The following is a 15,987-nucleotide window of genomic DNA, read 5'->3' as shown; positions in this document are numbered from 1 at the left end:
TTACATTCTACTCAAATGAAGTAATCAGAAGTGTTTTCTGGGGCTGGGCATGGCGGTGCAAGCCTTTAACCCCAGGTCTGGGAGGCAGAGGTGGGCGGATCTGACAGGCCAACCTATCTACACAGCAAGTTCCCCGTGAGCCAGGGCTACACAGCATGACTTTGTTTCAAACAAAAACTGTATTTTCCTGGACTTAACGCTCAGAGAAAAAGTGATCCAGATTACACTAGTTTGTTGTTTCATTTTGTTTTTTTGGAAAGAAACTAAGCAAAATGAAGCAGAGAATATAAAAATCCATAATTTTCGTCACTGCTCCTGTCAAGAACGTTGGTGTTTAACTTACGTTTCTAGGGTGACATTGGAAGATCTGCTTTTCCTATAAATGGTCTAGGTTAAGACAAATTTTTCTCAAGACTTCTTTTAAATTAAGGGAAGAGCATATTTCAAGATGTTTGTTAATGCCTTCCACAGACTGTATTAGCAAGCAAAGAACTCTAAGCAAAAACTCTAGTGACTGCTGACTAGGAAAAAAAAATCAGCCAGCGCTTCTGAGCAGGAGCAGTAAGGACCCATTTAAAGGGCTTCTCTTAGCACCAGGCCTACACAATTTATAATCCAGACAAGTAAAATCACTGGGGTGTGCCCCTGGCCTGCCTGAAAGGACGCACAACGGTACACTTTTCATTAAAATGTAAAGATTCAGCTTATAAAATAACATTTTCCCCCTTTGCTTGTTAGAGAAACAGTGCCCTCTAGGGGCAGAAATGTATCCAGCATCCTGTGCCAGCCTCTATTTCCATGCCTGGAAGAGCTCTCCAGCTATTACCAGCGCTTCTTAACCTAGCCTGAGAAGCTGCTTCACCCACAGAAGCTCCCGCAGCTCCCAAACTGGAGCACGTGGGTTCCGAATAAAAGCTAAGCTGTAATGGCTAAACACTGCTAGTAAACACCCTCTACTTCCTATCCTCTGTTGTTCCTTCTTGGAAAGGAAGATCAGCCTGTCTCCAAGCACAGCCTTGAGTTTGGGCAGGGCTGACCTGGAGTTGGCTCCAAAGATGGATCCTGATGAGGTAAAGCTGATTACTAACCTACATCTTGCTGACAGAGAAGCCAGAACAGCTGGCACTGTGGCCAGAGGGCCATTCTACTAACCAGGAGAGAGCCTAGAAGAGATACTTGGTCACCATGCAGTGTGGATTTGGTTTTTTTTGTTTTTTTTTTTGTTGTTGTTGTTTTTTTATTTTAAGAAATGGGCCTTGATTTGTTGTCCAAGTTAGTCTTCAATTCCTGGGCTCCAACGATCCTCCTGCCTCCATGCCCCACATGGTCAGAACTACAGGTACAGGCTAGCACATCTAGACCTATTACTGTTTAATAAAGTTTTAGTTGTTTTTCTTGTCATTTTTCTGCTAATGTTAGTATCTCATCTGAAACACTTATACACTCTTAAGAACAAAAAAGGTTACATTAATTTTTGTCTAGAGCAGTGGTTCTCAACCTTCCCAATGCTGCGACCCTTGAATACAGTTCCTCATGTTGTGGTGACCCCAACCATAAATATTAGTTTTCTTGCTACTCCATAGCTGTAATTTTGTTATTGCTATGAATGGTAATGTAAGTATCTGATATGCAATCTCCGTGAAATGGTCATTCGACCATCAAAGGGACCCACAGGTTGGGAACCGCTGCTTTACAGCAAAAGGAACAGTTCTGTGACCTATTGGAGACCTTAAAAATAGAAATAAGGGCAAGGTTGAGGCCAACACAACAAAGTGTCCTCCTTGACGTTTTCACTCCAACTCAAGAAACAATTATGCCAATAAACCATTTGATCTGGATTCTCTACTTTCTAAATTGAATTAATGGCATACATCATGGAATTCATTATCTAATGGAATCACTATGCTAAAGAAAGAGGGGAAAATAGAGTAGGACAACACAATAAATCCCAATATTCAGTTATGAGAGAAGGAATGTGACAGAGAAAAAGGAGCCAACTTAAATCATGGATTTTAAAGGCCAGGAAGATGCCTCTACTTGATCTGCAAGCATGAGGACCTGAGTTCAAGTCCTCAGAACTCACATAGAGTGGGTTTGCAATCCCAGAGTTCCTACACGGACACAGGAAGCAAAGACAGCAAGCCTGGTGTTCACAGCAACAAAGCAGTCCCGTGTCTCCGAGGACAAGCAGGCCCATGAGCTTCTGAGGTTTCGTCTGTCTCTGCCCTCACTGTAGACGTGCTGGGATTAGACATGCATCGCTGCATCCAGCTTCATGTGGGTTCTGGGGATCTGAGCTCAGGTCCCTGTGCTTGATGTCATCTAGCACAGAAGAGCAAATGAGTCGGGGAAGAACTTCCCTGAGTGAAGGCGTCAACAGCCTAGAGACGCAGAGGAGACAAGAGCGGAGGAAGCCTGCCAGCACGGAACTGCGCTCCAGCTGCCGTGGGTCTGAGCCTCTCTGCACCACCATGGATCACCACTGTGCCTGGCCTCATCTCAAGCCCAAAGCAATGAAGCCAAGGAGCCTTGGGCTGAAACTTGTGGACCGAAAAAGCCTTCACTGCTTTAACTGGTTGTCAGGGATCTATCACAGCAACAGAAAGCTACCACAGCCAATGCCTCATTTATGGCTCAACATTCATTGAGTAAGAAAAGAGATTATAAAAAAAAAAAAAAAAAACAACAGGCGAAATTACTTAATCTTGCATTCCTCCTAAATCACCATTAATGCCACATTTCATGGTCTCAAACAAAGAGAACTCTTCCATCTGGACAGAAGGAAGACGTGCACTTATTTTTCTTCAGAGCATAACCAAAAAGCAAACCTCATACTTCATTTTTAATTTCCAACCACACATAATCATGTACAATTATTAAACTAAGAGACAGTAACTGGGAATTCAGTTAGTCTAACTCAGTACTGCCATTTGTTGTCAAAACATGAACAAACTATATAACAGAAAAGCTTGTTAAAATATTTAAATAAGACACTTCAATTGCCACGAGCACCTACTCACAACTGATCACCACTATGGGCAACAATTATCGCCAATGCCCAACGCATAGAATAAAGTAAAATTATCTCTCATTTCTTAAAGTTCTCTCACGACAACTGAATGGAAACTTTTGGTCAGATTGTATATACCTTAAAAGTAGAAAGTCCATAAAGCCTTGTGGTGTGAACGGTGTCTTGGGAAATATTTGTGATATTAGTTATGAAGTCCTCCAGATACTTGCAAGCGTGTTCCAGGTGTGCTGTGTTTATGATGATCTGCACCAGCTGGAATACAGGAAAGCCACAGTGAATACCAGTCAGGCCTGCGGGACCAGAGTCTTAACAACTAAACCACTCTTCCAGCCTGCACTACTCTATCTGCGTAACTATAGCAAAACAGGACACAGCTGATTTCAAAAGTCTGCCATAAATGCTGCTTATGAGCACGGGCGTTGTTTTAAAAGTATGTATGTTCTAGGAGTGCACAGCCAATTACTTCCAAATAACTTGCCACAGCAATTTGTAGATTCCATACGCTAAACAAGTACAAAATGACTACTGAGAGTGTCTGTGCAAAGTCTGTGGTCTATGCCCTAGTGGTAGATACCTAGGGACAGTCGATAGCCTCCAACTATCTACTCTCCTGTGTAAACTCTTTCCTCCTTTCTTTTCTTAAAGTTTCTGATTTTATTTTCTATGTGTGTCTTGTTTAGGTGTAGGTTTGTGTACCATGTGCACCTGAAGCCCAAAGAGGATATCAGATCTCCTGGATCTGGAGCTATGGATGTTGTCAGAGCTATGTGGATGAATGGGAAAAGAACCTGGGTCTTCCACAAGAACAGCAAATGCTCTTAGCCACCCAGCCATCTCTCTAGCTCCTCTCACACATTTATTAAATTTGATCGACGCTCTTACACTTTTTGAAAGTCTGCTTGTATTAATAAAATTTAAATACAAAGCAAAGTCTACAGGATACTATTTCACAAAAATTTGTACTTTTTTGTTATTTTATGTGTATGGGCGTTTTGCCTGCATGTGTGTCTGTGCAACAAATGCATGCTGGGTCCCACAGAAGCCAGAAGAAGCTCCCCGAAACTGTGCTAGATGGTTATGAGCCACCATGTGTACGCTGGAAATCTACCCAGGTCCTCTGCAAGAGCAGTGTATGCAGACGGGTGCAATGGCCCACACCTGTAATCTCAGCACTCAGGGAGGCAGGGGCAGGAGGATTTCTGTGAGTTCAAGGCCACCTTGGTCTACAAAGTGAGTCCAGGACAGCAAAGGCTACACAGAGAAACCCTATCTCAAAAAAAACAGGAAAAAAAAAGAAGGAAAACAAAAAGAGCAGTTATATGCTCTTCCTCTGAACCATCTTTTTGGCCCCAATTCTTGCCAATAGTAAAACATTTAGTTATTATTTTTTTCTTACCTCTGTCAAACCTATATGAGGTTTTCTAATAAGGTTCAGTAAACAGCTACTCAGAATTCTGGTCAGCAGCAGGTTTGTTGATTTCCTAAGCATATCATCTATTTCTGTTGAGCTAAAAACAAATGTTAACAAATGTTGATAACTGTTGTATTCTTTCCAAGAGCATAATTAGTCAACATTCTCAATAAGTTAACGTAACTTACCAAAGTAGTTTTTCCAAGTCCTATCTTTTATATCATATATAAATCATGTAACTTTACATATACATACATGTTTACCTTTTATAAATGTCAATAAGTCATTAAACTACAAATGTCAATTTTATTTTAAAAGGGATCATTTCCCATAAAGCAGAACATTCATTTATGACATAACTTAAATATACCAATCAAGATAGAAAATCATGAGATAATTTGTACAAAGCATTATTTAATTCCATTGTAGAATAGTTGCTTTGTAAGGTACTTTATACACAATCATAGCTAAAAGTTACTTTTAAAATACAAATTGAGAGACTAGGGGTGTGCCACAGTAAAGTGCTTGCCTAGCACATATGAGGTCACATACATGCCAAAGCAGTAAAGTGTGCTACGTTCTGAAGCATCTCTGCTCCCTACCTGATAATTCAAAGTAGCACTCCTACCCATGGCTTGACGACCAAAAATGTCTCTAAGCAGGGCCGATTGTAGACAAAGGGTTGGCAGCAAGGAATGCCAAAATTATCCAATTAGAACTCCTGCCTTAAATTTTTATCAGCCTTTATAGAAAATCTAATACCAAAACGTTAAATTTCTATACTTTCTCCAAAGTTAATAGTATGTTAATCTGACATATACTCTCTTGCCAATTTTTCAATTATTTCCCCCTGAAGGGACTGCCTTGCCAGGCCACAGGGGAAGCGGACACACTCAGCTATGATATGACTTGATGAGCTGGAGTGGGTGGGAGGGAGTGCTCCCCTTGTCTGAGGAATAGGGGAGGGGAAAGAGAGAGGGAGGGTGGGACTGGAAGGTGAGGAGGGATGGGGCTAAGACCAGAATGTAAAATGAATAAATAAATAAATAAGTTAACTAATTAAACAAATGTGAATTTTGCAAAAAAAATTTTAAATAGTATGTTAATTGAGTATGAACTTCTGTATTCAGGAATCAACATTTAGCTTAGTTACAAGTATCTGTAAGAACATTCAAATTGTATAAATAAGCAATTTATAAAATATTAAAGTGATTAATGTTTCAGATTTAGCATTTGTAGTTTTAAGAGTAATTTGTACCACTGGGGTGGTGTGCAATGGTGGAATGAGTGCTAAATATTTAAGGCAAAAGGTCATTACTTCTGAAATGTTCTTTCAAATGTCTAATAAAAAATAGACAAAGGGGCTGGAGCGACAGGTGGGCAGTTAAGATCAATGTCTGCCCTTTTAGGGCACTCTTGAGTCCCAGCACCTGAATGGTGGCTCACAACTGAAAGGAACTCCAGTTCCAGGGGGTCCGATGCCCTCTTCTGGCCTTCTTAGGCACCAGACATGCACATATGCAAAGACATAGATGCAGGCAAAACACCTCTACCCAAAGGAAATACTGCTAATAATAATAAATAGGCAAAGGATATATGAAAAAAATATTTATTATTGTTAAATCTAGATGCTGAAGTTGAAGAACTTTCCTGTCAAATAATCTGTCATATGTGTCTTATTATTAATATTACAAAAAGTTAGAGAAATATAAAATAGAGTTAGAGCAATCAAGCGTTAACACAACTCAAAAGCCTTTCCAGTGAGATGACAGTCCACCAGAGGGTCAGGGTCTGGAGATAAAAGGTTAATGTTTTCTAACGGCATATGAGAGGCAGGTTTCGCGTTAGTGAGCTTACCTTCGGTGTAACGACTCTGAAAATTTAAGGCTGGCATAAATAAATTCTCTAACTTGCGTATAAACAAGAGGCACTGACTGGGACATGGGAAACTTCTTTGGGAAAGATTGCTGTAAAAGAGAAAGTTAGTGCTGTTGTTGAGATGTGTTTCTTTAGAAAATGACATTCTAGTCTCTTATAAAGGTAAAGTATTAAGATGATTTCACAATTACATGTAAATAATTGCATAAAAGTCTATGGTTATATTTCTATATTATTTTTATACGTTGTTTTTTTTTTTTTTATAATATTCACCTATTTAGCTAGTTAGTTACTTAGCTAGCAGTTTTGAGACAGGATCTCCCTAGGTAGCCTGGCTGGCTTATAACCTGTGGTCATGATTTTGCTTCCCAAGGGTTCATATTACAGACATGTCTAGCTTATTTTTAATTTCAGACAAATCCAGAATTTTTCTTTTCTTTTAAAGTACAGCCATCGATGAGTGGTGGTGGCACACACCTTTAATCCGCCCACTCAGGATGCAGAGGCAAGAGGATCTCTGAGTTCGAAGCCAGCCAGGGCTACAGAACAAGTTCCAGGACAGCCAGGGCAACATAGGGAAATTCTGTCTAGAAAAAGAAACAAACAAACAAAAAAAACAAAACCCACAGCCATTTGCACAGATCACAGTATCAAGCACAGGATGCGCATGTCAACATTGCTCTGTGTTCTGGTAACATAAGCACGATTTAGGCGATGCTCACCTGTTTGCTCCCTTCTGTTCGTGAGTCTTTCTCCTGACTCAGGGGGCATTTGCTCTATGTTGTTCTGATATGCATGTGCACATGAGGCGGAGTGTGTACATGTGGTGTGTACAGCATATATATGCAGATGTGTCTAATACACAGAGGCCAAAAGAGCAGACCAAGTACCCCGCTCCACTACTCTTCACCTTAGTCCCTTGAGGAAGATTCTCCTGCTGAATCTGAAGCGAGGCTGGCAGCCGGCAATCCTCCTGCCTCTGTACTAGCAGCACAGGGCTTACAGGCACACAGCTTCAGTTGGCTTTAAGTGAGCACTTGGGGATCCGGATTCAGATCCTCATGTCTGTGCAGCAAACACTCTCAGCTACTGAGCCTTCTTAATAACAGTAAGATTCCCATTCACTTAAGCTTCACTGAAGGTGGGACTCCAATTAAGAGTTATCCCAAGTTTCAGAATATATTTTACGGAAGTTTTCTGATCACTTTACCAACAAACACTGGTAGGGAGCAATGATTTACTTCTAAACTCTGTCATCAGCCAAAATTCTCTAGAACATTTTCAATCTCCAAGAAGGAAAATCCCTCCAAGATTTTAACCCCAAAGCCTCTCATGTCTCACACTTTAAGATGTTTAAGCTACACTTCCACCTTTGTATTTATCGCAGCCTTTCTATGTCTGTGAGTGCACCCTCACTAATCACCACTGACTCCCTCGTTAGGTCCAGCGGCTCGGTGTCTCCCTTTTTCATGGCACCTGGCTTCTCTAAAGACCTGGTACGGTTGGCACCTTTTCCTTCTGAAATGATCTCTCCTCCCTCCTGCCCAACCCTGGCTGTCCTCCATTTTCTCTACCTGCTCTAATTCTCGTACTCAGCCGTTCTTTGATTATTGCTACGACTTACAGCTTTATCCCACATAAATCACACAGGGCTGGAAAAACAAAGACAAAAATAAAAATTGAAAAGTGATTGTTATACAAAATACGGTATTCTTTTTGGATTGTGTATGTGAGAGGTATGTGCATGTTTGTATGTGTGCATGTTTACAAAAGCATGAAGACCATGCAGTCCCTGTTAAACAAAGGACAGCCTTGAGCGTCAATCCCACCTTCCACCTCTATTGCAGAGTATAATATTCTTTTCCTTTGAGACTGGATTCTCCTCAGAGAAAGAGTGTGTGTGACGATGCAAGTATGTGGACATGTATGCATACACATGTGCACTCATGTTTTCCAAAGTAGCTTACTTTTGCTATTTTGACTCTAAACTGCATATTCTTTCTTCTAGAAGAAATCGACAAGTAGCTGCTACTTTCATGTTTCTAGCATTTAATCGAAATAAACTTGCATAGAAGATTGTGTGTGTGTACAAGTCTGTGCATGTGTGTACAATTCCTGTGCATTTGTGTTTGGAGGCCAGAGGTCAAAGTCAAGCGTCTTCCTCTTTTAGTCTCCACCTTCTTTTCTGAAACAGTTTCAGCTAGACTGGCTAACAAGAGAGCCCCTGGGATCTGCCTGCATTTGCCTTCCGGCTGGGGCACAAATACCCAAGGAAATGTCTGCCTTTGGCTTTGACATGGGTGATGGGATCTAGAACCAGTTGTGCATGATTGTGCCACATGCACTTTACCACGAAACCCTCTTCGGTACCCAATTTACCTCTTTTTTTTTTAAGCCACAAAAATAAGATCTTTCACAGTGACAAACATGTCAAAGATATTCTCTCCCTAGAGCATACTTGTGCTGGCTGCTTTTAATGTTAACTTGACATTTTGGAAGAGTGAGCCTCAACAGAAAAAAACGCTTCCCCATCAGACTGGCCCGTGGCCAAGCCTACGGTGCATTTTCTTGACTGGTGATTGACGGGGGTGGGCCCAGCTCACTGGAGGTGGTGCCACTCCTGGACTGGTGTTTCTGGGCTCTACACCAGAGCAGGCTGAACAAGCCATGAGGGGCAAGCCAGTGAGCAGCACCCCTCTGTGGCCACAGCATCAGCTCCTGCCTGCAGTTCCTGCCCTGCTTGCACTCCCGCAGACCACCAAAGTTCCTACTTCATCAAAATAGTAATAGTAGTAGTAACAATAACATAATCTATAAAGGCTACAATATAATTATGTTTTTTCAAACGAAAACAAACAAACAAAAAAACCCTGCCACCCAAAAGAAGTCATTCTCAACTTACAATGTTAATTTTGTACCATACTTTTATATACATTTTATATAATACTAATACAATGATTTGGATTTTTCTTGTCTTTAAGTGAAAACTTGTACCTTTTCAAGGTCTGGATCTTGAAAGGGAAATTTACTGATGATGACTTTATACTCTTCTTCACTGGCAATGGGGATGGGGCTGTAATTATCCTCTTCAAAAATGTCCCTGTTAAACAAGAAAGACTGAAATCTTATTATTGTGCATATTTGTAAAACAGCATCTTTAAAACAAAAACAAGAACAGTTCCTACAGTTTTGTTTGTTTTGTCAATTAAAAGTCACAACAGGAAGCCACTCATCATTCAGAATCATATAATCCAGTACCAAATAGGTCTGGTCCCTCACTGTTGGTGTCCAGTGTCCTCGCAGAACCTCACTCCTAACTTTCCTGTCTAGGACACCTCTTAAGATGGTACATTCTGAAGAAAAGCCCTTGAAGCTCAGGACAATGTGATTATTACTCAGCCTCAGATGCTGTGACTAGAAAGGATCACTATGTGCTCACCTGTGCAAACCTCCTGCAGTTCGACAGGGCCACATGACTAACTGGTTTAAGCCACTGGGCTTAAAACGGAAGTGACACTCCGAGTCACAAGCATCTCAGCTTTGCTATCAAGCTGATGCCTGAGTTCAATCCCTAATACACATCCGATATGTCTGATAAGGGATGAACATAAAGAATAAGGAATGCAAAGAACTCAACAGCAAGAAAATAAATCACCAGATTAAAAATAAGCAAGGACATAAATAGTCCAAAGACACTCAAATGGCAAAAGAACAGGCATAGGAGGCTGTTCAGTATCACAAACCACCAAATTTAAAACACAATGAGATATCATCTCAAGCCTATTAGAACAGCTATCATTGGAAAAAGAAAGGTGTGTATGTGTTGATAAGGATGTGGAGAAAAAAAAATTTTGTGCTCCTTTGGTGGAAACAGAAATTAACACTACCATTATAGAAAAGAATGTGGAGGACAAACAGTAAGAAAAGAACTAAAACTAAAACACGTGAGCCAGCAGTCCCACCACAGTGCATCTGTCCTGAGGACATGAAATTACTGTAGTGACAAGCTATCTGCCTTCCCATGTTCACTGCAGCATTATCTGCAATAGCTAAAGTATGCTCAGATACGGAGTCAGCTTTAGCTTCTGCTGGACAGACTGATAAAGAGAATATGTTTTATGTACATAATGGTTTATTCTTCCTTAAAAATGAAGAAATTCTATCCTCTGCACTAGCACAGAAGAACCTTGGGGGCAACAAGCTAAATGAAACAAGCCTGGCTTAGAAGACAACTACCACATGACTTTACTTATGTATGGAACCTACAAAGTCAAGCTCACAGAAGCAGAGTAGAACAGTGGTTACCGGAGGGTCAAAGGCAAAGGAAATGAAAACAATGCATCCTATGATCCAGTATTCCACTTCTGAGTATAAACCCCAAAATATCCGAAACCGGTACTCACATAAGGCATAATCCTGCTTATAACATATTAAAGTAGCCAATGAAACAATTTAAATGTGCCAGACACATAAAATGTAGTATGACCTAGACACAGAGGGAATGCAGGTCTGGCCTGTGTACGATGGAAACAAACCACAAAGATAATATGCTAAGTGATCCGATCCAGACACAAAAGAGCAAACGTTCCATACTCCCACTTACACTGAGATTCTAGAGCAGGCAAATTTAAAGACAAGATGGGGCTGGAGGAAGGAGGACCTGAGTTATTGTCTAATGGGTGGAGTTTCTGTCTGGGATGCAACGGTTCTGGAGAGAAGTTCTGATGGTTCCAACAGTGTAGCTATGCTTGATGCCATCGCGTTTATAAATGTCATGTGCCTTTTACCACAGCAGGAACTGACTATGAGCATTCTTATCACTGTATGCAAAATCAATTGGTGTTTGACAAACCTTCATTATACTAAGGCACCACAGCGTAGACCCACCTGAAAATACCAGCCCATTTCTTAAGCAATGTTTCATTGTATTGATCCCTTATTTCAAATAAAAGGTCAAAAAGCCGGTTGACTGGAAAGCCATAACCCTAAGATCCAAAGGAAAAAAAAAAGAATAGATAAGTAAAAGGAAAAAAAAATAGGTAAGTAAAAGAAAAAAAGAGGTACATCAAATGTTTACTAATCTAACTAAAACGACTATCATCACTACAATTTGAACTTCTTCACTCACACTTATATACTAGTTTTCCACACCATCAAGAAACTTAGACATTCTCCCATATCCACCTCACCATAGATCTGCCTCTACTATTCTACACATCAATTATCTTCTAGCATGTAATGGGTGCCCAGAAAAGTGTTAAAGAATAATACAAACACCTACTTTTGACTTGACAAGAAGCAAACAGACTATAAATGTGCTAACTTGCTTTTTATATTATTTTATCAGCTTTGTCTTAAATGATAAAACACTGATTTCTTCTCTTTAAAGAAAGGAATAAAGGCCTGGCATTGGTGGTACAGGCTTTCAATCCCAACACTCTGGAGGCAGAGACAGGCAGACCTCTGAGTTTGAGGAAAGCCTGGTCTACAGAGAGAGTGCCAAGACATGCAGGGTTACACAGAGAAACCCTGTTTTTTCTTGGGGTGGGGAGAGGAGACAAGAAGAGGAGGAGGAGAAGAGAAGAAGGAAGAAGAGAAGAAGAGGAAAAGGAGAAGAGGAGAAGAAGAAAGAAGAGAAGAAAGAAAAGAAGGAGGAGGAAAGAAAGAATGAAAAAAAGAAAGAAGGAAGGAAAGGGATGAGGATGATGGTGGTGGTGTCAATGCCCATGACGACCACCATGTGAGCTGGCAGGGGGTAGAGAAGGGATGCCAGGAGAAGTTGAAAGGTGGAAGTTTGGGATAGATATGATCTAAATACATTATATCCAGGCATAACATCACCTAAGAACAATTTTAAAATATACGAAAACATTAAAATCTCTAAAAACTGAAGATTTATTTATTTGTATTTATGTGTATGTGTTTCACAGGCGTATGCGACTTGCAGAGGCCAGAAGATGGCATCAGAGTCCCGGAATGAAAAAATGGCTTTAAGCTGCCATGCAAGTGCTAAGAGCCTAACCCAGGCCTTCTCCAAGAGCAACAGGTGCTCTTAACCTCTGAGCGCTCTCTTCCGCCCAACATTAATTTTTTTAAGTAAAAGTTCCTTAAGGTGGTAAAAGTATCAATTAAAAAAAAAAAAACTAAAAATTATAAAACATTCTTTTGTTTTTTATAAAAAAGATACCTTGACCCTTCAAGTAGTAACTATAAGAGAATAGCATTCATTAATGTAGCATAACATGTACCTAATAATAAACCTAGTTTTCAGAAAAACAAATACTGAAGAATTTCTGAGTAACTAATAAAAACAAACAAACAAAAACACTAGTACTTAACCTCCCTCTTATTTCAAAGCAGTAAGTTTAGGAAGAACTAGGCAGGTAGAACATATCTATGGCCTCAGCATTCAAGGTGGAGGCAGGAAACCATGAATTTAAAGCTAGCCTGGGCTATATAACAAGATACAATCTCAAAGAAGGAAGGAAGCAAGGAAGGTAGAAAAGAAAGAAGAAATAGAAACAGAAAGAGAGAGAGAGAGAAAGAGAGAGAAAGAAAGGAAGGAAGGAAGGAAGGAAGGAAGGAAGGAAGGAAGGAAGAGGAAGGAAGGAATCAAAAAAAAGGAAAAAAGCAAGGAAGGAAGGTAGGAAAAGAGGAAGGAAGAAAGGAAAGAAGGAAGGAAGCAGAAAAGAAGGACGCAAAACAGGAAGGAAGAAAGAAAAGAAGCAAGAAAGGTAGAAAGGTAGGGAGGAAGGAAGGAAAGTAGTTAGGTAAAAAGAAAGGAAGAAAGAAAGGTAAGGAGGGAGGAAGGAAGGAAGAAAGGAAGCAAGGAAGGAAGAAAGAAAAGAAGCAATGAAGGAAGGAAGATAGGGAAGTAAGAAGGAAGGAAGGATGGGTGTACTTTCAACCAACACTGTTGCTTTCCTAATGTCTCCATTACTTAAGTGTCGCCTTTAACATTTATTTGATTCTCTACAGAGTTCCTTGGAAGCTATCAAATACACTCTAGATTATTTTTCAAATGCTGGTCCCAGAACTGTTTGTAATGGGTCTTACAAAAAGATGAGGAGTTTGCACTGAAATATAAACCCATGCTCCTAGTTAAAGTGTAGTAAATCTTGCATATTATAGCAGGATGCCAACTGAGCTATACTCTGTGCTTAGTGATCCCATCATTTTATTTCATTATGAACCTAACAAGCAACTGGCAGACTGCCGAGAGCTTAAAGAAGCGTGGTCCTACCACATACTCTGGCCAGGCTTCGAATCATTAAGGAAAGCAAAGCTTCCTTCAGTTACTCACAAAGGGGTCCCTAAAATTAAGGACGCCCAAAATAAAACTTATGCAAGATCAGTATGATAGATAAAAATATCACAAAATTTATGGGAAAAAAATCAAAACATTCCACATTACTCTGATGGTATCAAATAAACCACTCAAATTAATAAATGTAAAGGTAATAAAATGATTCACAAAGACAGTTGTGGAGTCTTCTCCTTAGCTCTAAGAAGAAAGAAAACAAAGACTCTTACAATAAAGCATATAGGCCATACCAGCATTCCCCAAAGCATAATCTTTATTATCTATTAAAACTATGTGTAGGTCTGCATGTGAATAGCATACGTGTGCAGGTACCCAAAGGGGCCAGAGGCATCGGAGTCCCTGGAGCTAGGTTTACATGTGGCTGTGGCCACCTGACAAGAACAAGCTGTAAAGCAAACTCATGTCCTCTGGAAGGGCAGAATGATGCGCTCTTCACTGATGACAGACCTTTCCAGCCCCCAAAGCTTTTTTTTTTTTTTTTGAAACTACTGATTAAAAAAATGTTCTAAGAGGAAAAAAAAAGGTCAAAGGTCACATGTACTGAGAATGTTGCATTGAACATAGGGACATGACTGGAAATCCTGCACAGTCACATGTGCAGGGGAACACTGCAGAGTCACACGTGCAGGGGAAGGCTACATAGCCGTGTCCCTTTGGAAGCTTACGGTATGTATTTATTCAGAGTAAGGCACTGACAGAAATGTTTCACTTCATTTAACATTTCCGAAACACTTTTACACTATAGGTACTTCTAATTTTTATTGTATTTATTTATTTACTTGTGTGTGGTGTGTACACACACAGAGGTCAGAGGACAACATGCAGGAGTCAGTTTTTTCTTTCACAACTCAGGTCATTAGGCTTGGTAGCATTTGCCTTTACCTGCTGAGCCACCTCACCAAGCCTCGGCTCAATTTGCAGATGTTGGTAATTACCCTACCCTGACCCCAAGATCTCCCTATGTACCGTACACTGGACTCAAATTCAAGATCCTCCTGCTACAGCCCCCATACAGCTGCAGAGATTACAGACACACACCACCATGTCTGGCCTCCTTTTGGGGGAGGGTTGGGTTTTTGAGACAAGGTTTCTCTGTGCCCTGGCTGTCCTGAAACTAGCTCAGTAGACCAGGCTGGCCTTGAACTCGCAGAGATCTGCCTGCTTCTGCCACCCAAGTGCTGGGATTACAGGCGAATGCCACCATCCCAGCTATGACCTCCTTCCTTCAAGTTACAAAAATACTAGATTCTCACTGAAATGGCCCATATTTTAAAAGGTGCTGGTGTATTCTGAGCTCTGTCCAAGCTTCAAAACTGCAAGGGAGGTGTTGAGTATAGTTCTGGGTAGGGAAATATCAATATATAAGTAAACATTTATTAGGACTGATCTACTACCATTAATCCAAAAACATAATAAAATTCACAGTCTGTTTTTCATGTCTTCACACACTCAAAATTGCCACCAACTGCATGCTAGGTTACCACCTACCTGCAATGTATCTGCAAAAATCACGATGAGATTCTTCAACTCCAGTACAAGGTCAGGGTCAGTGCAGTAAGACTGTAAGAAGGGGGTCGGGGGTGAATGAAGACACACGGAACAACAGAAACAGAAGTTAAAATTAAGACATCAGCACCTGAAACTCTGTCCTTTAATGTGGGAGACTGAGAACAAAATTAAAATCTGGGTTAACTGGATCCAAGGCTGCTCTGCTCTCCCCAGCACAAATGTTTAAGAGACTGTACATGACACGTAAAACAAGCTCTCTGTGGGAAAGACAGGATGTTTGTATTTCTGTCAATCTTCAGACTTTTAAGAAACTAGTTACAAACTTTGAAAGTGGTCTCCATATGCACCATACATTTCTAGTTTCATTATTTCTCTATTCTCAATACTATGAAAGACATATATTACCTTTTCCAGTATAAGAATGGCAATTTAAGTTTTTCTTAATAATAACCAAAAGAAAATGAACACTTTAAAAAGTCAGAGCATTTAATTCACTGTCTCTTAATAACACTAAAGATTTTGAATGTGCCCCCTACAAAGATCTAGCAGGTGGGTAGCTTGGACTACATGTGGGTCCTCTAGTAAGGGAAGTGGGGACTGCATTAAACACAGACTCACTTGCTAGCTTTTAGACCATTTTCCCCTGCTGGGGCTGCCTTGACAAGCCACAGAGAAAGAGGACAGCCTCAGTCCTGAAGCAACTTGATGAGCTGGGGTAGATGGGAAAGGGAGCTCCCCTTTTTGAGGAAGAGGCGATGGGGGAAGGGTGAGAGAGAGAGGATGGGGCTGGGAGGGGAAGAGGACTAGGGCTACAACCAGGATGTAAAGTGAATA

The 15,987-nt window shown here is 40.5% G+C and overlaps 1 protein-coding gene across 1 annotated transcript in view; it reads right to left on the bottom strand.

Moving 5' to 3' along the window:
• The window catches only part of Exoc6 (exocyst complex component 6), a 126,993-nt gene that overhangs the window by 67,693 nt on the left and 43,313 nt on the right, over positions 1–15,987 (bottom strand). Inside the window, exons 12-17 of the mRNA XM_060388852.1 lie at positions 15,133–15,204; positions 11,208–11,305; positions 9,315–9,420; positions 6,300–6,409; positions 4,428–4,539; positions 3,149–3,283 (exon numbers count right to left, since the gene is read on the bottom strand). Of these exons, the coding sequence (XP_060244835.1) occupies positions 3,149–3,283; positions 4,428–4,539; positions 6,300–6,409; positions 9,315–9,420; positions 11,208–11,305; positions 15,133–15,204 (633 nt within the window). The remainder of the gene's footprint in view (positions 1–3,148; positions 3,284–4,427; positions 4,540–6,299; positions 6,410–9,314; positions 9,421–11,207; positions 11,306–15,132; positions 15,205–15,987) is intronic.

Source organism: Meriones unguiculatus, chromosome 1 (assembly GCF_030254825.1).
Source record: "Meriones unguiculatus strain TT.TT164.6M chromosome 1, Bangor_MerUng_6.1, whole genome shotgun sequence".
Lineage (NCBI taxonomy): Eukaryota > Metazoa > Chordata > Mammalia > Rodentia > Muridae > Meriones > Meriones unguiculatus.
Note: the sequence above shows the minus strand (reverse complement) of the source record. Positions and strands in the feature narration are given on the sequence as shown.